At 57.9% G+C, this 24,644-nt stretch overlaps 1 protein-coding gene across 1 annotated transcript; it reads right to left on the reverse strand.

Moving 5' to 3' along the window:
• Positions 1–17,533: 17,533 nt before the first annotated feature.
• Positions 17,534–20,209, reverse strand: LOC125320997 (serine/threonine-protein kinase pim-1-like; the record flags this gene model as incomplete). The annotated part of the gene is made up of 6 exons (XM_048293437.1): positions 17,534–17,571; positions 17,754–17,903; positions 18,152–18,328; positions 18,963–19,329; positions 19,535–19,585; positions 19,703–20,209. Coding segments are annotated over 5 exons (1,209 nt in total), but the record flags the coding sequence as incomplete, so codon positions are not given.
• Positions 20,210–24,644: the final 4,435 nt, after the last annotated feature.

Consider the following 24,644-nt stretch of genomic DNA (forward strand, 5'->3'; position numbering starts at 1 on the left):
TCCTCCCCCCAGGCCCAGCACCCACCCCTGGCTCGCTCTGCCCCCCAGAGCTCTCGGATCCCACAGCACCAGCAGGGATGCAGCTGCGGCAGCTCGGGCTGCGGCAGCGCTGGGCTCTCGGCCGCTCCTGCCCGCACTCGGCCCCCGCCGCAGCCACTTCTGCCAGCACAGCACGGGCCGGCCCGGCCTTGGCGCTCCCCCCCTCCCACCTCCCCAAATTCCCCTCGCGGGGGGCGCCAAGGCCGGGCCACACGGGGGCTCCAGCTGGGGAGCGCCGGGCGCTGCGGCTCTGCCTGGCAACTGCTGACTCACCAGCGCCGCGCCTTCTGATTGGCTGAGCGCTGCCTGAGGGCCGCGCCTGCACCAAGGGGGGACACCCTGCTCCAGGGGGGATGGCCCGAAAACCGGGCACCCCCAGCCAAGGAACAACAGCAACGCCTCCCTACAAACACATGCTCTCAATCTGCTCGGACACAGCCACACGGACGTGGACACAAGCAAGTGACAGCACAAACCATCAGCTCCACAAGATGGTACTGATTGACACACACTGCTGCTCAGCCAAGCTCCTGCTCAATTCCTCGACTTCCAGAACAACAACAAAGCCTGAACACAACCATGGACATCGTGTCCTATACAAAAGGGGACAATGTTCACGCAGTTTGCACATTCTCCCAGAGGTAATTAAGGACATGGACACCCAGCGGGGGTAAAAAGGGAAGTCAAGAAGGGGTCTCAGCAACAGGGGATGGATGGTGTTGGTGTGCTGGGAAGGGATTGGTTGAAGGGAGTGTGCAGGAATATGGTTAAGGCAAACAGCAGCAGGAGGAATCTATGTGGCAAGAAAGGAAAAGGAAGATGGAAAAGAGGAGGAAGAGAAAAAGGTGTCGACGGGGATGCTTTTCAGCACCATCTTATCCTCAAAATTTGCCAGCTGATCCAAATCTTCCGTATTCCTGGTCTCCAGGACAGGGAAACAAAGAAGTTCAGGATTTCAGGGTGTTTCTCTGTGGTGGGGAGCAGCAGGACAGGGCAGCATGGGCTGGGGGCCTGTGGGGAGCTGCGGGGCCGGGCCGGGGCTGTGGGGCAGCCGGGGCTCAGCGCCGGGCACTGCCTGACCCCAACCCCCCCCGGGCAGGGCTGGCAGTGGCCCCCGGCCCCCAGGAGGCTGCGGGATGTGGAAGGATCAGGATTTTCTTTTCTCGATCTCGTTTGGGTCACTGGAGAAACGAATGATTTTGCAGAAAGCTCAGCAGCTCTCAGAGGATGAGCACCCACAGGCACTGAGGGGGCTGCAGGAGAGGCACAAGAAGCCCCTGCAGCACTTGGCCAGAAAGGCTCAGCAGGGGAATGCAAGAAGGGATGAGCAAAAGGCCAAGGTGAAGGCAAAGGCCATGGCAGAGTTTCTACAGCCCCCCAGGGATGAACCGCAGGGCCCAAGGGGGCCCCAGCACCCAGGGGACGGCGGCGGCCACAAGCACCTGGCACAGGCATTGCCCTCCTCGGCACGGCAGAGCCCACCCAAACAGCCCCTGCCAAGGAATCAGGGCTCCAGCTGCAGGCCACAAGGACACTGCAAGCACAGACAGCAGCACCCTCAGCACGAGCAAGTCCACCCCTGATGGACATGGATTGTCAGGGCTCTCAGAGCTCCCAGCACACCAGGGACCCACCGCACCAGAGCCCTTGAGAACATTCAGGGCGCGTCTGGATCGAGACGAGGCCGCTCCTGATGGACACAGGGGCCTCTCGATCCACTCCAAATCTGAGACCTAAGGGGGGAAATTGTCAAGAAGTTCTTTCATTATTCAGGCAATAAGTGGGAAACATGAGCAGGTGTGTTTTATTCAACCACTATCAGTAGATGTGGGGGATGGGTTTGAAACGCATCAATTTCTGTTTGTTCCTAATTGTGATTGTAATTTACTGGGAAGGGATTTGGTGGCTCAAGTGGGAATGCAAATTCATATTGTAAATGAGATACAGAGGCTAATGCTGCTGTACCTTGGTGTCAAATGTCTGCCAAGGCCTCTGCTGAAGGGAACCCAGAAGTGTGGGCAGCCCCAGGGAAATAGGGAAAATTAGATATGGAGCTTCTCCAAATTCCTCTGAAGCATCCAGGACAAGTGGTGTCTAAAAGCAATACCCTGTTCCAAGGGAGGCAAGGAAGGGGTTACAGCCTCTTACTGAGTCCCTGCTAAAGGCAGCGCTTCTGGAGCCAGGCATCTCTCCCTACAACTCTCCTCTCCTGCCAGGCAAGAAACCCCATCATGGACACCAGAAGGAAAGCACAATTTTCAAGGCTTCAAAAGCAGATTAACTGAGCCTCCTGCCCTGGCCCTCCCAGACAGGGAAAAACCATTTGAATTGCATGTGGATGTTAAACAGGGCCATGCCAAAGGAATTCTTGGGCTCAAGTGTTTAAGCCAGTGGCCAGAGAGTGGCCTCATTGTCTGCAGAATTGTGCAGCCCCGGCTTTAATGGGAACTGAGGCCTGAAAACTGACAGCAGCAGAATCTCTGATTGTTCAAGCCTGGCATCAAGGTAAAGCTTTGTTAACCAAAGGAGCCTCTAAATGGATGAGCAGCGCTTGGTTCTTACAGAATGAAACTCGTTGGATGGAACAGGAGGATTCAGAGTTGAGGACAGGGCAAGGGTTGAACCCAGCCTCCTGCTTGAACGGCCCTGCACAGGGGGCTGGCAAGAAACCCATGGCTGCAGCCAAGTGACAGAGCTCCAGACCCGGGCTAGGAGAGATTTACCAGACATTCCCTGGCCTGAGGGAGAAAAGGTGTTTAGGGATGGGTCTGCAAGGGCAGCAGAAAGGAAAAGAGTGACAAGACACGCTGCTCTGAAGGAAAGGGAATGAGACAAAGCGCAGCTCAGCGCCCGCATGCTCAGCTCAAAGGGCCGAGCTGGGGGTGCTTGGAAGAGCCTGGCACTGAAATGCCCCGAGCAGGAAGGCTTCAACATCTTCTGCTAACAGCATGGCAGCTCACAGCGGGGCAGAAGCATTTCCGACTGCTTCAGCAATCCCTGCATCAGTTCTTAAGGCATGTTTGGAACAAATAATTCCAAGATATGGGATTGTGGAAGGAATAGACTCAGACAGGGGAACTCATTTTACAGGAAAGACCCTTCAGGCCGTTCTGGCTGCTTTAGGAACACAGTGGCACCTCCAAACGCCCTGGCAACCCCAGAGCTCAGGTCGGGTGGAAAGAATGAATGGGGAAATAAGGAAACACCTTCTGAAGCTGCTGAGAGAAACCAAGATGCCACGGGTACGGCTGCTGCCATTGGCTTTGGCACGAAGAAGAGCCAGACCCAGGGCAGATATTCAATTATCTCCCCTGGAATCCATGTCTGCAATTCCGTACCCTGGTGTGATAAATGAGTGAATGTTAAATGTTGTCTTTCACATATATGATTCAAACATTTAGAAGTGATGATGGATTGTGTAGAAATAGCGTTAAGGTAAAATGTAGTTAAGTAGAAACGAGATTAAGGTAAACTGTAATTTCAAAATAGTTGTAATACGCTAAGAAATGTATTAATAAACACATGGTAATAAATGTCTTTTGAGCTGAGAAACTACAGAGCCAGGAACCAAGACATCTTTGAGAAACAAAGAAGATAAACCGCATGCATCCCAGGAAGATTGTTACCTCATCAGAACTCACACCGCCCAAGGGAACTGGCAGCTGCCAATGAGGCTGGAGACTGCGGAGGCACCGGAGAGAGGGGGCCTGTCTGCAGTTCTGAAGCGATCCAGAGGACTGAGGCGGTGTCCTGCTGGGGGAAGGGGCAGAAACCGGAGCGGGGAAAGGTGAGTGAAGTGTAAATTCCTTCCTGGGTTAATGAATATGTAACAGTTCAGGAGAGTACTTAAGTCCGCAGTAAAATGAATGGAGGGCGCCTCTGGCAATATTGCCAAGCGCCCCAGAGCTGTGATTTGCCTTTGTTCTACTAATAAATGTTCAATATTACATTGCTAAAAATTTAGCTTCTGTATTCATTTTCTTCAGCCTTAATCCTCTAACACTAAAAAGGTTGTTGGAGAGTTTCTGTTCTTCCCACAGTTTTGGTAACAAGATGTCATAGGTTAGCAAGCATAGTCCCGGAAGGGATGTCCTTGCTAAGGGGTGCTTACAGCTTCCTCTGGGAACTGATAGAACCTATCAGCTGGCCAGTTTGAATATGGACAATTCTTTAAGCCACTTAAAGTTGTGATCACCTCTGTTATCCACATTTAAGAATAGGCAAACTCCCCCTCCAAGCTCTCTCTCGTTTCCGGCGCTGGGACAGGTGGCTGCGGGCCCCGTGTGGGGGCCAGCGGGCCCGGCCAGGCCCTGCTTGGGCCAGGCCGGGCCGGGCCACGGCCATCCTGAAGCCATGGACCTGTTCCAGCCGTGGAACCCCCCCCCACTGCCTTGCCGTGGGCAGCCGGAGCGGCTCGGCTCTCCCCCCTCTCCACTGCGATAAGAAAAATTCAACATTCCAGCTGCAAAGCTGCAAGGCCGAGGTGAGATTAACCCTTTTATTGCTGTGAAGAGCTGAAAACCTGAGGGAAGAGAGAGAGGAGATGCTTAAAGCTGAAATTCTGTTGTGAAGCTATGATATATCAGAGTATCCTGTTGTAATTTCATGAAGATCTGGGGGGTGGAGTGTTCAACTCGTAAGCAAAAGCACCTGCGCTGAGATAGGCAGGTGCTGACGCAGCTGTAATTTCATGACAAGTTTGGACAGGGAGAGATGAACCAGATGAGGACTTTTGCTCCAAACGGGAAAGGAGAAACCTCAGTCCCTAGAGATGCTCCCAGAGATAGTCCTAAAGATGAAGATGATGAAGACCCTTTGCTCCCAGGGAAGGAGAAGGGCCTCTGTTTTTGTTTCTGAACGGCTCAACCTTAAAACTGTACCCCAAAAAACTTCAAGAGTGGACCCTCGAAAGCAGTTGCGGGAAAAGCTGCAAGTCGGGGGAAAGGACGCACACGCAGGCAGAGAGACTCCTCTTCCTAAATGGACTGAACAATATTTGGAAGTGAGCGGCTGTCTCGTTGTGATAATGTTTTCATAGCATGATGTTGGGGTTTTAGTTTAGTCTTAGTTTTTTTTTCCTGTTAAAGGAATTTTCTCCCATATGCATGTTGCTAGGGGACAAATAGCTGTACTTAAGAAAGACAAAAAGGGGAGTGGGGCGGGCCTGGCTACTCCTTTGTCTACACCTGGGTGTGGGGTCAGTTCGCTCTGAGCGTCCGGAGAGAGAAGCTGCAGAGAAAGGAGCTGCTGCTTCTTTCTTTTTGGCCGTTCTTTCTTCCTGCTGGAAGCAACGCCGGGACCCCAAAAGCCGCTTTCCCTGCCCTGCTGGAGACCGAGCTGTGGCTGCCCTGCCCCGCTGCTGCTTCGAGCTTTCCCTACGCTGTAGCCCTGCTCGCCCTGCCTGCCTGGGCCTCCGTGGGGTTCTCCCATCTGGATACATCTCGCCTGCCACCCGGGATTTGCGTCCGTCCCTGCCGTTCCAGCCTGCCATTCCAGCCTGCTGTTCCCGAGAGTCCGGGATCGGCTGCCCAGGGGTTTGTGAAGCCTTTGTTCCATCCTTCCCGGGATCCCGGGGCACCAGAGCCGCGTGTGTCCCGAGTTCGCTCCGGAGCGCCCCCTGCAGCCGCGGGGGAACCATCGCACCTGCCCTGCTCACCGGGAGCCGCCAGCGCCCCTGCCGGCTGCGAGCGGAACTGCACCCGAGGGGAAATAGCCTGACAGCCGAGAAGGCTGGCACTGGGTTTGTGATTGCTGTTACTGCCATAGTTGTTGCTGTTTTGTTTGACTGGTTATATACATATATATATATAGTAAAGAACTGTTATTCCTATTTCCCACATCTTCGCCTAAAGGCTCTTGATTTCAAAATATAATAACTTGGAGGGAAAAGGGGTTATATCTGCCACTTCAAGGGGGGCCTCTGCCTTCCTTAGCAGACACCTGTCTTTCAAAACTGAGACACATGAGCAAGAAGAGACTCCTCTTCCTAAATGGACTGAACAATATTTGGAAGTGGGCGGCTGTCTCGTTGTGATAATGTTTTCATAGCATGAGCAAGAAGAGACTTCTCTTTCTAAATGGACTGAACAAGGTTATTATGGAAGTGGTGAACAGACTGAACATCTTAAGGGTTGTCTTTTCACATTGTCAGTGGGAGAAGGGAGGAAGGTGGGGGGAGGAGGAGAGTTCTGAAGGTGGTATAATTTTTTTTCCTTCTTTTAGGTCTGTTAATAAACTTCTTTATATTCTTTCAAGTTTGGTGCCTGTTTTGCATTTCTCCTAATTCTTATCTCACAGCAGATAAACAGTAATGAGTATTTTGGACCAAACCACTACACAAGATTACATCATTAGAAGGCTTTTTCTTAATAATCCTACTTTGATATTGTCAGCTGGGTTTGGGCCAGTGGTGTGAGAATCAATTTTTAGTCTTAGGGGAAGAAGTAGCAAAAATCTTTATTGCTTTGGGGTTTTTTTGTGTATGTGTGTGCGTGGCTGTTATGGCAGAATGGCTGTTATGGCAGAATTTTGGAATGGGTTTTTCGATATTCACCTGTAGGTTGCATTTTGCAAAACTGGAAGAGCTTTAAAACCGACCCTTTTCCTCATAAACAGTTAAAAAATATGAAAAAAAAAAAAGGGGGGGAAAAAAAAGCCGCTTTTGGGGGGGGCCACTTGTGAGTCACCTGATGGCTGCCCTGGAGGAGAAGCTTCCTTCCAGGCAGCCAGCAGAGGAGCTTTGGAAATGCAAATTAACTCTGCTGGGGGAAGTGTGCACAATGTCCCAGGCTCTCCTTGCCTGCCACAGGAATTGGGCTGATTCCCTCTGCCCCTCACCCCAAGCTCTGCCTCCCTGCACTGACGGAATTTGCATCGCTAAAGGCAGAGCCCACACTGAGCATCTCTGACTCTGCAACAGAAATCCCTGAAGCTGCAAAGGAAAACAGCAAACGGAGAATGTTGGGAGAACTTCACTCACAAAAGCGGGGGGGAATCATCCCTCTCCCCACTCCAACATCTGCTGGCACTGTCTGTGTTATACAGGGTGGGTTTGACCACTGGGCTGCTTTTGCTGCCACAAGTTCAGCGAAATCACTTGGGAAGCCAAGGATGTGATGATTTAATCAGAGAAAAGCAGCCAATTGATGCATCCCTGGCTGGAGGGAGCGCCCAAAAATGGGGAAAAGATCAACGGCCACCAGAACAAATCCTACAACACCATGGAGAAGCCCCTGGGAACCCGAACAAATTCATACCAGGTGCCGGAGAACCCACTGATCATTTCAATGCATCACTAGATTACAAGCTGTCCTCCAAATCATAACCAAGCACACAGCTCCAGCTCCTGACCTTCTCACCCACCAATCCACTCCCATGAGCAGCACCACATTTCACCCTGGGATGGCATCAGATTCTCTTTCAGCAGAAGGACCAGGAGGCTGTGGAAAATTAAATGACTCAAACTGCTCTTGGCAAAGAGATGGCAAAGGAAAAGTGGTGAAACAGAGAAGAAGGAAATAAGAAAGCAGCTCATGTACCACTCCAAATGTGGAAAGGATGGGAATGGGACACGTTTTCGTGGTTCCCTGGCAGACCATGGGTTAAACCAATGCTGTTTCTCCTCTCAGGTGCTACAGCAACTCTCATCTTTTTGCCATGCACCACACCTTGCTCAGTGCAGCTCATTCAGCAGGGGATCAAGGGCATGCAGGTGGCAGCCAGGCCTCCTGACCCAGAAACGGCTACAAAAGGACACAGAATGAGGTCACTGAGAATAGCCCCAAAACCAAAGAAGGCCCAGGAAGAACAGATTAAGGCATTTCTAGAGTTTGTAAAGAAAAGTACTGAAAAAATAAGAAGAGGGGGGATTAAAAGGAAAAAAATGAACGTGTCTTTACAAACAGATGGTGTGAATCCCATTGGAGATAGGGCCAGGGACTTGGAGGTAAGGAACTAACGAGAGAAACCATAAATTTCAGAAAATGTTACAAATTGACACGAACTGCGGCTCAGCCAAGGTCCAGCGAAATTCCTGAACTTCCCGAAGAAGAACAAAGACTTCACAGAGCCATGAATATCGGATGTTATACAAAGTGGGGGTGCACATTAAGGGGCACATGCAGCAGGCGGATCGGGAAGTCTGTACCTTCCAAGGACCTCAGCCACTGCGGAAAGGGACACGGAGATGCGGCCGGGCAAATCGGCATAAAAAGGAGGCTGCGTCCTCCAACACTCGGACAGACCCCACGGGAAATGCCCCGTGGCCTCTCCCTTTGTCCAGGAACAAAGTTACTTTTACAGGACTCCTCCGGCTCCTCTGGGGACACAAACCTCTGGCCACGGGAACTTTCCCGCACACTCCCGGCCACGGGGCAGCCACCTCTGTCCTACCCACAGCAGCCGGGACGAGCCAGCGCTGCTCCGGCACCGGCTCCTGCCGAGGCAGCAGCGGGAAGGAGACCGCGGGCAGCCGCTCCCGCAGCGCCCTCACGCCAGGGCGAACACGGCGCCCACACGGCACAACGAACCCGCCACAGCCCCCTGCCGCCCCCTCCGCCCGCAGCCAGCCCCGAGCCCCGCCAGAACCGAGCGCGGCTCCCACCTGCGCTGGGGCCGCCTCCGAGCTCCGCCGCTGCCGTCTCACCGGGCTCCGGCCGCCGCCGCCGCCGCCGCCGCTCCCGGGCCCGCACCGACGCTCCGCCAATGGCGCCTCTGCTGCGCCACGGCCGCCCTGCCGGCGGCTCCGGGCCCGGGCTGCTCCCCGCTCCGACCAATCAGCGCGCCAGAACCACGACTGACGGCAGCACCGCCCAATCGGAGCGAGGGGCGGGCTCTGCACACGGCCCAGCCCCGCCCCGCGCTCCCAGCGCCCCCCGGGCTGCGTGAGGGGAAAGCCGCAGCTGAGGAGCAGCCCTGGAACGGGCCCGGCCCGAGCCGCCATTCAGCTGAGAAGAGAAACAAAGCTCTCCGCTGCTCCCGGCCCGACCTGCCCAGCCCTGCGTGTGGGGTGCCTCCGGCTCCTTGGGAAGCCCTGCAGCCTCGCTACTCCCGCCCCTAATTCGGAGCATCAGTGCATGGCTTTGATTTCCCCGAAAAAGGGGAAACCGCCCCAAACCCCTTTGGCTGAGTGCACGGGGGGAGAGATTTGTGGCAGAAAACTCCCAAAGTCGTTTATGCCCAGCTTGGGAAGAACAACCCAAGCCAAGCGGAGGTGGGACCCCCCAGCAGCGCCTCTCTGCCGCCCCAGCTGAAGCCCTCGCTGGCTGCTCCAGGCTGGATGGGCAGACTGGGAGCACTGGGAAGGGGCCCCGGCTCGGGGCGCAGCCCCCGGGGCAGCCCCACAGCCCCACGGCAGCTCCAAGGCTCCGCCAGCCGGGATGGAACGTGGGAGGGGAGCAGGGCAAGGGCCGGGGCTGTCGGTGCCCAGGGGACACGAGGGACATCGGGGGCACTTCACAAACATTTCATGCAAAAGATAAAATCATAAGGAAGACAAAAGCAACAGCAACAGTGGCACCATAGCCCAGGGCCACACAGGAACATGTGCCATTGGAGTGGGGGGACGCTGGCCCGATGTCAGGCACCCACCACAGCTGCTCTCTCCCTGCCCTCCACAGCCAGACAGGGGACAGAAAATTTAACCAAGGGCTCATGAGCTGAGATAAGGACCAGGAGAGATCCCTCGTCAAACACCGTCACAGGCAAAACAGGCTCGAAATTGGAGATATGAATTGAATTTATTGCTAACAAAGAGTAGGATAATGAGAAGAAGACTTTTAAAAACACCTTTCCCCCACACCTCCCTCCTTCCAGTTTTACCTCCTCCAGCAGGGATGTCCCACAAACAGGGAACCCCCACAAGCCCCTCACAACCCTCGGGGTTGGGCTGGCCCTGCCTGGATGCCGGGAGACACCAAAACCGCTCTGTCCCTGCCCTCTGCTACTGCACAGGGACAGGAAATACAAGGAAAAGCCCAGGAGCTGAGAGAAGGACCAGGAGAGATCCCGTCCCGAGCACCGGCACAACAGACCCAGCCTGGGCACAGGGAGGGAATTTATTCCCAACCGAATCCCAGCAGCACAAGGAGAAGGCAAAGAAATCTCTCCAACACCTTCCCCCCACCCAGCAGGGATCACCCGGAACGGGGGTCACCAGGGCTCTGCCCCACGGGGGTCACTGGGGATCATCCAACGCCTATCCTGCTCTTTTGGAGGATGCATATTCCTGAGTACAGCCAGATTGTGAGTCCTCTTTACCTGGTTACCCACAAGGAGAACGATTTCCTTTGGGGCCCTGAACAGTAACAAGCTTTTGCCCAAATCAAGCAGGAAATCGCTCACGCCGTAGCCCTTGGCCCAGTCAGGACAAGACCAGAGTGAAGAACGTGCTCTACTCTGCCGCCGGGAGCAATGGTCTGTCCTGGAGCCTCTGGCAGAAGGTGTCTGGTGAGACTCGAGGTCGACCACTGGGATTCTGGAGTTGAAGCTACAGAAGGTCTGAAGCCACCTACACCCCAACAGAGAGAAATCTTGGCAGCCTATGAAGGAATCCAAGCCGCCTCTGAGGTAATCGGCACTGAAGCACAACTCCTCCTGGCACCCCGACTACCGGTGCTGGGGTGGATGTTCAAAGCAAAGGTTCCCTCTACCCACCATGCCACCAATGCCACATGGAGCAAATGGATTGTTCTCATCACACAGCGCGCCTGTATCAGAAAACTGAATCGCCCTGGGATTTTGGAAATAATCACAAATTGGCCTGAAAGTGAAAACTTTGGTCTCGCTGATGAAGAAGAACAAGTGACACGTGCTGAAAAAGCTCCACCGTACAGCCAGCTGCCATCAGAAGACACACGCTGCGCTCTTTTCACTGATGGTTCTTGTTGAATCGTAGGGATGAAACGAAAGTGGACAGCAGCCGTATGGAGCCCCACACGACGGGTTGCAGAAGCTACTGAAGGAGAAGGTGGATCAAGCCAACTCGCTGAACTCAAAGCTGTTCAACTAGCCCTGGACATTGCTGAAAGGGAGAAGTGGCCAAAGCTCTACCTCTGCACTGATTCATGGATGGTAGCCAATGCTCTGTGGGGATGGCTGGAAAAGTGGGAAAAAGCTAATTGGCAGCATAGGGGAAAACCAATCTGGGCTGCTGAAGAATGGAAAGACATCGCTGCCTGAGTAAGAAGCTGGTTGTGAAAGTCCCCCATGTAGATGCTCATGTCCCCAAGAGTAGGGCTAATGAGGAACATCGCAACAACAAGCAGGTAGATCAGGCTGCAAAGATAGAAGTGTTACAGATAGATTGGAACCATATTTTTTCCCAGACCTGGTGGGAGAGGGCCGGTTGTAACCAAAGGAGAAATGCAGGAAATGACTTGGTCAGCCTTGCCTGGAAGAAGGGTAATTTTCTCTAATAATTACTAATCCTTTCCCTTGGCTTTTGACTTTCTTCACAAGGCCATTTGCATCCCAGCTTCAGCACGAGGTGAGAAGCCCGGGCTCACAGAACTGTGTGAAAGATTCCTCCGCAGCAACACTCGGGTGGAAAGGGGAGCGAGGCGCCCAAGCACCCTCTGGGGAAGCCTCCTGCCAGGTGGAATTTGTGCCGTGCCGGGAGAGGAGGAGGGGAGAAGGATGGGCACTGTGTGGCAGCAGCAGGAAGTCTGGGCCGCAGGACATTCCACCTGCGCCGCTGCCCCGCAATTGGTGGCCGTGTCCTTGGGGCTGCGGCCCTGGCACCGCGTCCGCTGAGCTGCCGACGCTGCGGGAGCTCCCCAGGCTGGGCTCAGGCTCCCGCTGGCACCGGGCAGCAGGCTGTGCTCTCGCTGTGCTCAGCAGCAGTGGAAAATGCCTCTGGACGTGCACGTCTCCTGCTGCTGGGAAGAAGCAAGGAAGCGAGTCGAGAAGTTCTGGTTTTTCTTTGTCCTGGTGGATTTTTAATTTCATTCCATGCTCCAGAGGCAATTGCTGTGCTGGCCTCTCTCAGCTGGTTCTATTTCAAGAGCAGCAGCAACAGGACTGTGTTTGAGTGCTGGCAATGGGGCCTGTATGGCTTTCATTCTCCTCGCCTTCGTGCTCGGGGGCTGGTGGGCATTTCAGTGTGTGCTGATCCTTACACCTGTAACAAAAAGACTGACTTCAGTGCCATGAAAGCACAGTGGGTAGCCCTGACTGAAAGAGGCAATTGCAGTTTGGCTGAAGAACTTCAGGCGGCAGCCAGAAGGGCACAACAGCAGCCGTGATCTCCAACTCACAAGGCAAAGGCAACAGCAGCATCCCGATGGCGCATCACGGTGAGTGAAAGGGTGCGGAAACGCGATCATTTCTTCCTCTGAAGTTTGGTGCAGGGCAGCCCAGGCAGGCTCTGAGGAATCAGGGGTGTTTGTGGGTGACTGCTGTCCTGCTGGAGAGATTCAATTAGAAAAAGAAGGTGTTCTGCCACTGGAGTCTTGACATCAGTGCTTCGTCAGCAAGACCCGGCTGCTCCGTTCTGTGCTGAGTCTAGTGCAGGCAAAGGGCTGAGTGTGTGAAGTGAGTCCTGTTTTTCAGCCATACAGCTCTGTCCTGTGCCACTCTCTGCTGACATGAAACAGGAGGGAGCAGGCTGACCTCGGCTGGGTGCCAGGTGCCCACTAAGTGGCTCTATCAGTCCCTTTCCCAATGGCCCAGGGCAGAGAATAAGATGGAGAACAACCAGCAGGGTGAGATAAGGCAGTTTTATTACAGAGAAAGAAAAGAAAAGAAAAGAAAAGAAAAGAAAAGAAAAGAAAAGAAAAGAAAAGAAAAGAAAAGAAAAGAAAAGAAAAGAAAAGAAAAGAAAAGAAAAGAAAAGAAAAGAAAAGAAAAGAGAAAAGAAAAGAAAAAAGAAAAGAAAAGAAAAGAAAAGAAAAGAAAAGAAAAGAGAAAAAGAAAAAGGAAAAGAAAAGGAGAAAAAAAGAAGATTCTGCATGTGCTCAGGCTAAGGAAAAAAGCCAAGCTCTATTTGCCATTAGCAGCGATGTTTGGACACTTCCCAGCAAGCTGGGCTTCAGCACACGGAATGGTCTCTCCGGGAGGGAAACGTTGAGGAATCACGAAAGCTCCCCCTGCCCTTCCTCCTCTCTCCCTTTGCTTTATACGTCTGAGCTGGAGTCATATGGTTGGAACATCCCCTTGGCTGATTTGGGTCCGCTGGCCTGGCTGTGTCCCCTGCCAGGATCCTGCCCACTCCCATCCTCTCTGCTGGGGGAAGGAATGGCAGAGGGACAGCGCTGCTGGGCAGCTGTTGGGGTCCCTCCCCCGCCGTGTAGCCCTGGCAGAGGGGCCCTGAGGGCACAGACACGGGGTTTCCCTGTCCCTGCTCAGCCTCGTTCCCATTGGTTGGTTTGTGTTCCCTGCGCGGGCAGAAGGACCCTTGGTCCCGTGACTGGAACAGTTCCTCGGCAGAGCCCCGGCCATGCGGCTGGAGAAATAAACATCTCTGAAACAGCTATCAAGAATCTGTCTGTCCATTATATATTTCCTTTCCACGGGACTCCTGGTTTGATATATGCGTGTTGCAGGATCCCCACTGCAACATAATGGTGGAGATTTGTGAGCAGAACGATCCCCGATCCCTAAGCGACTGATTTGTGTGAGTAAACCCTGGAAACTTTGAATTCCTTTTCTTGGTTTTGCTTTGCTATTCCATATCTAAACTATGGAGGAACCGTGGGAAGACTCTTGGCTCTCAGAGCCACATATGGACATTTATCTTAAAATGATTCTTGAACAACGATTTGTAAATTTTAGCTTGATTCAAGCTCAAAAAGAACTGAAACACTTCCTGGCATGGTTGTTTAAGAACTTTTTCTATGTTTCTTGGGATTTAATTCTTACCAAGGGCTTTTGGAAAACCGTTTGGACACAGTTAATATTGGAGTCAAAATATATGCCGATGGAAGAATATTTTCGTGAATATTATTTAGTTACCGAGACTGTTGAGCCATGTCAGCTGTGTCTTGGTGAAGGGAAGCCTGGCGCAGGGACCGTGCGGCCCAGGCCACGTGCGCCGAGCGCTCTGCGAGCAGCAGCGAGGCAGTTCCCGCGTGCAGGCGGAGCCACGCGAGCCGCAGTGTCGGTGGCGGAGCGAGGCGCGGCGGGAGCGGCGGGACCCGGCAGTGCCTGCCTGGCCCTGCACAGCGTGTGGTGGAGCGAGCCCCGGGAACGCCCGACCGAGAGGGGTGGCGCGCGGGCGGCGGCTGGCGGCGGAGGTTGTTGTTGGGGTCCCTCCCCTGCCATGGAGCCCTGGGAGAGGGGCCCTGAGGGCACAGACACGGGGTTTCCCTGCCCCTGCTCAGCCTCGTTCCCATTGGTTGGTTTGTGTTCTCTGCGCGGGCAGAAGGACCCTTGGTCCCGTGACTGGAACAGTTCCTCGGCAGAGCTCCGGCCATGCGGCTGGAGAAATAAACATCTCTGAAACAGCTATCAAGAATCTGTCTGTCCATATATATTTCCTTTCCACGGGACTCCTGGTTTGATATATGCGTGTTGCAGGATCCCCACTGCAACAGGCAGCAGCCAGAACGCCGCTCTGTTATCAGCACCCGTCCAGCTACCAATGCAAAGCACAGCCCTGGAAGGCTCGTGAACTTTCCCTCAGGCAGACGCAACACATGGGACTTGAGCTGCCAGCAGCCCAGGTCACCCTCTGCCAGCCCCGCTCCTTGCACCTTGTGTCCCCACAAGCAGACACAAAGTGTTTCTGCTGCTCTCCCTCCTGCACAAATCCACAGAGAGCTGGGATTTTTCCAAGTCTCGTGTCTCCGTTGTGCCGTATTCCCAAAGAAGCAGCACCCCCTCCCGATGAACACGGCGAGTTATGCGGATGCTTGTCAGCTCCACTGCCTGCCTAGAAATCTAGGAACTGCTTCTACATGCTGCTCCCTTCAGCTCTTGGGCACCGACTGACACAGAGCTGGGAAACAAATCCCCTGGCTGCTGGCTGCCAAGGTGACTTCCGCCAGAGTCAGAGCTCCGTGGGAAATCTCTATCCACGCCTGTCCTTTGAATAGATCTGCACACGGGGTGCGCAGGGACGTGTCCTGTATGGAAACGAAGGAGTGTGCCAGCACCGTGACTGACACTTTCCCTCTCCGTGTGCGTTGCAGAGCCACGGGTACACAGACGTGATGGAAACCCTCGCACAGCCAGAGCCTTCTGTCCCTGCAGAACGGAGCGCGGCGGGTGGGGGCGGTTGGTGGGCAGCGAGTCCCGGACAGCGGGCGAGATCCGGCTCCACAGCTGCCAGGCCCCGCTAAGGCTTAATGCCGCCTCCTCGGCAACAGGAAAGGCCTTCAGCCTTGTCCCTGCCCAGAGGGGCAGCGCTGGCCTGGCTGCACATCTCCTTTTCCCCACAGGTCACAGGAGATGAGATCACAATGCTTGCAAACACCGACTGCGAGCCACAGCTCTGGGTGCTCACCATGAACCTCAGCTCTGCGAGCGCTGTCTGCCCCAGGCTCCAGGGGATGCAGTGGGAGCCCGGCTGGGCTCTGCCCTGGGACCATCCTCCAGGGACAGCTGCACACAGGGAGCATTTGGTTGCCACAAAGAGCCAGGCCATGGCTGCAGGGAGCTGCTCCAGGTGCGGCCTGCACTGCTGTGTGCTGCGCTCTGGGGCTGCTGCTCCCCGCAGAGGGGACTGCACTGAGGTGCCAGAGGAGACAAAGAAGCTCCATCTTAAGCCTGACTGGGCTGGGTGGCTGGGCTGGGAAGAGTGGCGAGAGTCAAGGGCATTCACAGAGCTCATCCTGCTCTGTGAAGAACGAGGAAAAGGGAGTGGGAACCCAGCAGTGAGCAGAGCTGAGGCCTGGAGAGCAGCTCTGAATGACACCCAAATCTCACCAGACCTCGGAGACATTGCTGTTCTTCAGGCAGTGACTACATGAGTCCCTAAACCTGGGGCTCACTCTTCCTCGTGGCCAGGGGCATCAAGGAAGGCTACAGTGCAATGGGGACTGCAGTGAGCTGGGAACTCACTGGGGGAAAGAGGGAGCACTTGTGGAGCAAAAGGCAGGTGGGGGAGAGAACTGTTCAGAGAAGGGCTGAGCTTCAGCTTGAGCAAGCTGAAAAATGCCATTGGGGTCATCCCAGACTGATTTCATTTCAGAAGTTACTGAACAAGTTTGTTATTGGGGGGTGTCATATTTTCCCCTGGAGGTGCACGCTCTGCAAACGTGAGCTGCACTGCCGAGCTGCTCAAGCACGTCTCTGCTGCAGGTCACGGCGTTTCTTCTTTGGCTTCTCGTGGCCCCGGGGCTGAGCCGCAGCAGAGCCCTGGCGGAGCCCAGAGCAGCCTCAGCATCCACAGAGCCCGGCTGCAAGGAGGCAAAGCAGAAAGCGCCCGTCGGCTGAAGGCTCCCATTCCCCTTGTCCCAGCCGCCCGCGGTGCCCAGGCCGTGCTGGCCGTGCTCAGAGCGCTGCCCAAAGCTGCCCAGCATTGCTGCCTCTGGCAGGAGAGCAGGAGGGCAGGACACGTGCCCAGCCTGCAGCCGGCCGTGGCACAGCCACCTCCTCAGCAGCTGCCCAGAGCGGGATGCTGCTGCGCTCGCTGCCGTCTCCCAAAAGCCCTTACCCCAGCTGTGCCAAGAGGACGGGCACCCACCTCACGCCTCCCGCCGCCAGAAGAAAAGCTGCTCCCAAACGGTGTCCTCAGCCTTCTCCAAGGGCACGTCCCACCCACGCCGCAGCCGCTCCCAAGCACTTCGCCATCCGGACCCGACAGCACCTAGAACGCTTCCTTTGGAAAAACAAACCATAAATCAATGAAAAGAGATTACAGACAAAAAGGGGAAACAAGGAAAAAGGTAAAAAATCTTCTCTCTGCTGGGGCCTTGAGGAAGGCCCAAGCCTGCCATGGGAGGGAAAAACCCACCCACGGGCCAGGGCAGCCCACGCTTTCTCCCTTCCCCCTGCACTGCCCCCAAAAGTCATGCTGAGCCCAAAGCCAACAAGGGCAGTGGAGTAGCCCAAGCCCTTCCTTGCCTGCAGAGCAAAGCAGCCCATGCACAGCTTCTGGTGTCCAACCTCTGCTCCCACCATGGGGCTTGCTTTGTGTCGGGCCGGCTGCCCCAGCCCCAGCACGGGGCACGGTGGGTGCTGGGGGCTGTTGGCAGGGCCAGGAGCAGACTCCCAGTTCAAAACCAGCCCAGCCTATCCCCCCAGCCCTGCCAAAAAGCAGCTTGGCAGCCGACTGAAGAATTGGTTGCATCCGCCCCAGCAAAGGGGGGAACCTTTGCTTCCCGGCCAGGCTGTGCAATGCACAAATCTGGGAGCAGCCCCCTGCGTGTGGACTCATCTGTTAATTCGCCGTGGAGCCTGGCTTTGGAGAAGGTGCCACAATTGAAGTCCATCATCTTCAGCTTGCCAGGTGGAGGAAGAGCTTGTCATCCTTGATGTCACCCTCCATGTCTCCAGCAGCAGCAGCCGCACCTGGCACAGCTTCTCCAGGGGCTCCTTCTTCCCTGGGGCTGGAGCAGGCTGTCAGTGCTCTGCCCAGGGCCCCGGCTGTCGCTGAAGCAGGACAAGCAAAAGCAGCTGGCATGGGGGCCACCAGTGCTGGGAAGAGCAGCTCAGCTCCAGCAGCAGGGCTGCGCGTGCCCAGCTGAGGAGCCCTGCGCAGCGATTCAGGCAGGACAAAAACTCTGCCTTTCTTTGCTGCCTCTTGCCAAGGCGCGTGTGCAGCTGGAACTTACCGGCTCCCTGGCTCAAAGCGTGCGTGTGGCTCTCTCCATTCTCCTACGGCACGCGAATATCCTGCATCCAAGGATCACAGGACAGGTCTTCTAATGAGGGCCTTTCCGAGGAGAGCACGGATAAACACCGTCGGATGAGATCCTGGCACTCTGCGCAGAGAAAGCAGAAAGCACCAGTCAGTTGCAGAAGGCTCCTGTCCGCTTTGCCCCACTCTTGCCATGGCCAGGCCGTGCTGCGTGTGCTCAGGGCTGTGCCTAAACTTTGCCATCAATTCTTTCTTTTGGAGGGGAGCAGGACATTGCCGCCTCCTCAGCAGCTGCCAGTGTGGCATGCTCCTGAGCCCGCTGCTGTCTCCCAGCACTGCTATTCCCCCCGTGCTGCAGAGACGAGGATCCACCTGGAGAGAGCCGTCGTGGGAGCGAGAGCCGGCCCCAGGTGCTGTTCCAGCCCCTCCTGAAAGGGTGCTCCCCGCAGACCATCTGGTGCAGCACGATGCCCAGGGACCAGACGGTCGCTGCCTCGCCGTGGTACCAGCCGAGGTGCGTCCATTCCGGGGGGCTGTAGGACGGTGTTCCTATGGAATAGAGATGGAGTTCTTCAGGGGGACGCTGCCTGCTCCCAGAGCCTCGCCCCAGCATCCCTGGGTCTGCGGGGGCCGCACCCGCTGCCCTCTCGCCAGCACCGGGGACTTGTGTACAAACTGGGGGTTGGAAAAGAAGCCGCTGGTGTCGCAAGAGGGCAGCGGAAGCCCTGGCAAGGCCCGAGCATTCCATGCAAAGGAAAAACGCACTTGGTGCTGGGGAAAAACCACGCTTTCATCCTCCCTGCCTGCACTGCCCCAGAAACCATTCTTAAGCCAAGGCAAGCACGGGCAGCAGAGCGGCCCGAGCCCTGTCTCGCCTGCACACCAAACGGGCTGGAGCACAGGTTCTGGCCCCCCCTCTCTGCTACCCCCACCCACGGGTGTTTCTGTGGCGCTGGCTGCCCCAGCCCCAGCGCCAGTCCTGGGCAGAGTGGCTGGCAAAGGCTGCCAGCAGGGCTGGAAGATGGGCCCTCAGCCAGCGCCGCTCAAAAGCAGCTCAGCTGAAGACTCCGGCTGCCATGACTGGCAGCAAAAGGGACAATCCCCCGGGCCACAGCCGGCTTGGGCTGTGAGCTGTTGGGCTCTGAGATGCCGCTACCAGGAGCCTCCCCCTGCGTGGGCTCACCTGCAAAGCTGGTGTAGGCTGCGGCTTGCAGGTAGGTGCCACAGCCAAAGTCGATGAGTTTGGCCTGCCCGGTGGCCAGGTCAACCAGGATGTTCTCCGGTTTGATGTCCCGGTGCAGGACCCCGCAGCTGGTGCAGTGCCGCACGGCCTCCAGCACCTGGCGGAACAGGTGCCGCGCCACCTCCTCGCACAGGAAGCCCCGTGCCCGAATCAAGTGCAGGAGGTCCTGAGACCGCTCCGGGCGCTCCAGCACCATCACCACGTTGCTGGGGAGCTCCAGCCACTCGTGGAGCTGGACGATGCCGGGGAAGCCAGCGGACACCTTGTCCAGCAGCACGATCTCCAGTGGTGCTCGGGTGCCGTCGGGCTGTGGGAGGAGCACGATGCCGTCAGCGGGGCCGATGCCGTGCCGGGGCTCGGCAAGCCCTCAGCCAGCCGGGGACGCTCTGCGCGCTCCGCTGGCCCCACGGCCGCTCTCCCTCGAGGCGTTCTGGCGGCTTCCACCCTGCCGGGCCTCGGCTCATCCCCGCCCGTCGCGCCCCGGCTTCTCCCGCTGCCCCTCGCTCACTCACCAGCTGGCCCCAATGGTGGATGCGGTTCCGTGGCACCCGTTTGATGGCCACCTGCAAGGCAAGGGGAGCAGCGGGCTGAGCTCGCCGCCCGCCGTGCCGAGCCCCATGCTCCTTCTCCTCCTCCTTTGCCCCCCGCCTCCTGCGCCCGCCGCCGGCCCCGCCACTCACCGGGGCGCCGTCCGAGAGCCGCGTCGCCGCCAAGACGCTGCCGAAGCCGCCGCGCCCCAGCAGCGAAGCCAGCCGGTACCGCTCCTTCAGGCCCTGCTGCGCCTTCCCTGCCGGCGAGACGCGGCCGTCAGCGCTCGGCCCGGGGCCAGGAACGGCCCCCGAGCGCCGCTCAACCGCCCCGGGCCGGCCATCCCCACATGTTGGCTCTTTTGAAGCGGACACCGGCGGCTCGGGGCCGGCGGCCGCGCTCAAGAGCGGCGGACTTCGGAGCGGGGAAGACGCTGCGGAGGCGGCGGGAGTGGCCGCGCCGCCTGTGTCCCCGGCGGGCCCCGGGAGGAGCCGAGGCCGGGGTCGGGGTGGGGGTAGGGGTCGGGGTCGGGGTCGGGCCAGCCGGAGCCAGGGGCTGGCGATGGTGCCCAGGAGCCAGGCGCTGATGCCCGCCCAGCAGCGCCACAGCCAGGACGGCGAGAGCCGGGCGGAGGCGGGACCGCGGCGGGACGCCCGGGGGCGGGGAGGGGGCAGCCCCGCCCGGGGCCGGGGGCGGGCCGGGGGCATGGCCCGGCCGGGCGTGGGGAGAGGGAGGCCGCGGGAGGGGGGGTTGGGGAACGAAAGGGAGAGCGGGAGAGGGTGCGAGACACTGGGAGAGGGAGAGGAGGAGCAGGAGAAGGGACGCAGAGGGTTCGTGGACTCGCTGCTCTTGTGCTGCTCTTGTGCTGCTGCCGCTGCTGCCGCTGCTGCCGCTGCTGCCGCTGCCGCTGAAGCGCTGGGAGCGTTTGTCCGCGTGTCCGTGTGTCCGGTGCCCGTTTGTCCGTTCCCCCCCGCGCGCCCCACGGCCGAGCCCCGCGCGCCCCGGGGCAGCACGGGCCGCTCCGCTCCGGGGCCGAGGCGGAGTCCCGGAGCATCTCTTCCTCCCGCAGCCACAGCAAACCCGCTCGGCCATTGGGAGCATTTTTGCACCCGCTTCCCTTTGAAGGGCTCCTCTCTACCCCCATTTCCAAGGAGTCTCCCTGGGGGTTTGGCACCTGCAGCGACAGGGCAGCGATTGGGCTTCAAACTTCAAGAAACACATGGAGGGGCTGGAGCATGTCCAGAGATGGGAATGGAGCTGGGGAAGGGTCTGGAGGACTTCTGAGGGGCAGCTGAGGGATCTGAGGGGGCTGAGCCTGGAGGAAAGGAGGCTCAGGGGGGACCTGGCTCTCTCCAAGTCCCTTACAGGAGAGGGCAGCCAGGAGGGCTGGGGCTCTGCTCCCAAGGGAAAGGACGAGAGGAAATGGCCTCGGGGGAACCTTTGGGGTGGATGGTGGGGAAATTCTCATCCTCCATGTCTCGACAGAGGGGGAGGGGGGGAGGGGTGGGGCACGACCTGGGGACACGGGGGTGGTGACGGTGGGCTGGGGACACGGGAAAGGGCACGGGAAGCCAAAGCCCCGCTGAGCGCTGGCGCTGGGCTGGCACGGGGTGAGCCGGCAGCAGGGCCCCACAGCCCTGAGGGACTCGCCCTGACGCCCGGGGAGTATTGATCCTGGTCTCTAAAAAATGAGACTCAATAAAATACCATTAAAAGATGCCTCCTTCTCCTTCTCCTCCTCCCCCATCCCTTCTCCTGCTCCCCCCGGGCCCAGCGCCCACCCTTGGCCCCCCGTTTTCCCAGCGCGGTCGCATCCGGCGGGAGGAGCCGGGATGGAGTCGGGGCAGGTCGAGCTGGGGCAGGGCTGGGCTGTGGGCCCGGCCTGGGAGCCCCCCACGCGCCCCCTCCTCAAATTCCCCTGGCGGGGGGCGCTGGGGGCGAGGGGGGGCGCAGGTGGGGTCCGGGTGGGGAGCGCTGGGCGCTGCGGGTCTGCCTGGCAACTGGTGAGTCACCAGCGCCGCGCGCTCTGATTGGCTGAAGGTTGTTCAGCGCCTTCTCTGATTATCTGATACTCGCGGGGAATTTTGGTTGGTCGGTGGGGGCTGTGGGGCGGCTTAGGCGGGGGGCCTCTGCGCCTTTGGGGTTCGCTGGGTGCCGATTTGAGGTTGAGGTGCCTCCCAAGGACCCCCCCGGGGGGGCGACACAAGGGTGACACACGGGGGTCCCCATTCCCGATCCATCCTGGGGCCGGTTCCGCCCCCTCCACTCTCGGTCCCCGCGCGGGATCCCCCCAAGTCCCTTCCCACTGTTCCCCAATCAACGGGACCGGGGCGAACTGGGAAGCCTTCCTGGGAACACTGGGAGCAGCCGGGCAGGGGCAGAGTGACAGCGGAGCTGGGGGGGACACACGAACCCCCAAAATTAGCGCGGGGACGGAGTGGGGGGTCCCGGCCGAGCCTGAGGCCACGGGGAGGGGCTGCGGCCGCCGGCGGCTCAGGAGCTCTGTGGGCAGAGCAAAGGGGGTGACACCGGGCTGGGGGGCCCTGGGGGAGCACAGAGCTCGGGGGGAGGGGGGGCACGACCCCCGGGCCCCTCCCGTCACCTGCTTGCGCCGGTAGAAGCCGAGCCCCAGCGCCAGGAAGATGAAGCCCAACATGAAGCCCCCGATCCCCGTCAGCATCTTGGGGGGCGGGGGTGCAGCTTTGGGGGGTGGGGGGCAGAATGATGTGGGAAACGGCGGTGGCTGCGAGAAGGGACCGGAATGGACTGGGACAGAATGGGACACCAGGATACACTGGGACCAGGACCGGGACTGGGCAGGACCAGATTTGGAGCACCAGGGATTATACTGAGATATATTGGGACCACACTGAGAGCTACTGGGAACATGCTGAGGGCCAATGGGTGCTGCTAGGTTATACTGGGAGTGATTTGCATCATACTGGGAATGACTGGGATTGTACTGGGAGTGACTGGAACCACAGTGGTGGTGAAAGGGCGCAATTGGAAAAATGCAAGGAGCAACTGGGATCATCCTGGGAGCAGCTGGCCCATACTGGGGTCATACTGGGATCATACTTGGAGTGACAGGATCATGTTGGAGTGACTGGCATAGTTCTGGGAGTATCTGGGAGTGACTGGGATCATACTGGGGCTGACAGGAATCAAACCAGACTCCTACTGGGAAGTTACCTGGAATCATACTGGGGGTGACTGGACTCATACTGGGATCATGCTTAGAGCAACTGGGACCATGATGGGACAAAAGGCATCATAGAGGGACTGACTGGGAGTGGCTGGGTTCATACTGGAAGTGATTGGGGCCCTACCTTACTCTACTGGGAGGGACTGAGAGTGAAAGGAACCATACAGGGCATGACTGGGAACAACTGGGACCATGTTGGGGGCAAGTGGGATCTTATTGGGAATGACTGGGAACATAAAAGCTTGAGTGGAGTTTTTATCCCGTGGCATTCCCGGGGAGCAGCTGCAGCTCCGCGCCCCCAGCCTGAGGGGTGGGAGCAGGGGAAGCGCTGGCAGCACCTTCGGGGCACAGCCGAGGGCTGGGGGGCTCCTCCCCCACTTCATTTTCTCTGCCCAATTCAAATCATCCCCTCCCATTCAAATCCCCTCCGTTCACATTTTCTCCCCACCATTAAAGTTTCCTTGCCCCAATTCAACTTTTCTCCCCAATTAAGCCCTGAGGCCCCTCCCCGCCCCCGGCTCCTCCCGGCAGGACCCGGCCGGGACCTTCTGGAAACAGCAGCAGAAGGAGTTCCAAAATTCCTCATTACTTCCATCCATTTCCTTGGTTTCCGGGGCATTTTCCTGCGGCTGCTCCGGGCCATGGCTGAGGGGTCCCCTCGGCCTCCAGTCCCCTTTCCAGCCCCTTTTTCCAGCTCTTTTCCTCAGCTGACCCGAAGCTGCGGATTTTGGGGGGTGGGAAGAGTCGCTCTGCTCGGGGGGGGGCGTCCCCGCGGTGCCCCAGGGAGGCCCCGAGGCCGCAGCGCGGTTCCCTCGGGCCCCTTGGAGCGTTTGGAATCTCCAACTCAGCAATCGCTGTCCGTGGGGTTCAATCCCCCCTGCAAGGTTTTCCCCCAGACCGGCTTTCTTTCCAGAGGGTTTTGTGGTTTCGCTTCGAGCCGGGGCCTGAGGGCACCGGAGCGGCCGCGGGTGCCGGGGCAGGAAGGGCTGAGGGACAGCAGCGCCCCACAAACCTCCGGGAGGGGGACAAGGGCTGGAGGGGGCAAAGAGAGAATAAACACGAGATTTTAGAAAAAGAAAAAAATATATAGATGATATGTAAAATATAATAAAAAAGAACTCTGAAAAAAGAAAGTAACAGCAGAGCTTCTTCTCCTGGGACTTTGGGTTTCTTGTCCAAGCTCCGAGCTGGGTGTGAGCCAGAAACCAGTGGCTGGGAGAGACATTGCTGCTGAAGGGCTTCCTATGGCCAGAACTAAAGTGTCGAGTATCATGGAACAGCTTGAGGTTACAGAAGCGCCAGCGCTCCCGTTGGATTCCCTCGTTTGAAGCTGAAAGGGGAGCTCCGTCTGTGACTCTGCTTTGTAAGGATTGAATGTAAAACTCCAGAGCAATCCCCGTTTCCCTCCCTCCTGTGCCCAGCGGCGCACGGAGAAGGGATGGGAGTTTCGGCGAGTTCGTGCTTCCCCCTGAGGGACAGGAATCCTTGCCGTGTCCAGCGGGGGTCCCTCCCCAGCCGTGCGGTCACTCCCCGGCCCGGCCCTGAGGCGCGGGGCAGTCGCGGGGCAGCCGCGCTCCGGCCCCGTCAGCGGCACCGCCGCTTCGTGCCGGGCAGGAGCGGCAGAAGGAGCCGGGCGGCGGCGGGGGCTGAATCCCGGCAGCAGCGAGGAGGAAGAAGAAGAAGAGGAAGAAGGGGCCGGGTCCGCTTGCGGTGTCCGATGGCCGGGGAGCAGCGGAGAGGCCTCGGGGAGCGGCGGCGGGCGGGGCTCTGCTGGAGCCGCCCCGAGGGGTTTGTGCCGCCCCGGGTCCCTGAAGGAGCCGCTCCGCGGGACGGGCGAGCTGGGAACGAAAGGAAATACAGAGAAGAGAATGAAATACAATCAAAGAGCC

The sequence above is a fragment of the Corvus hawaiiensis genome, unplaced genomic scaffold (assembly GCF_020740725.1).
Source record: "Corvus hawaiiensis isolate bCorHaw1 unplaced genomic scaffold, bCorHaw1.pri.cur scaffold_32_ctg1, whole genome shotgun sequence".
Lineage (NCBI taxonomy): Eukaryota > Metazoa > Chordata > Aves > Passeriformes > Corvidae > Corvus > Corvus hawaiiensis.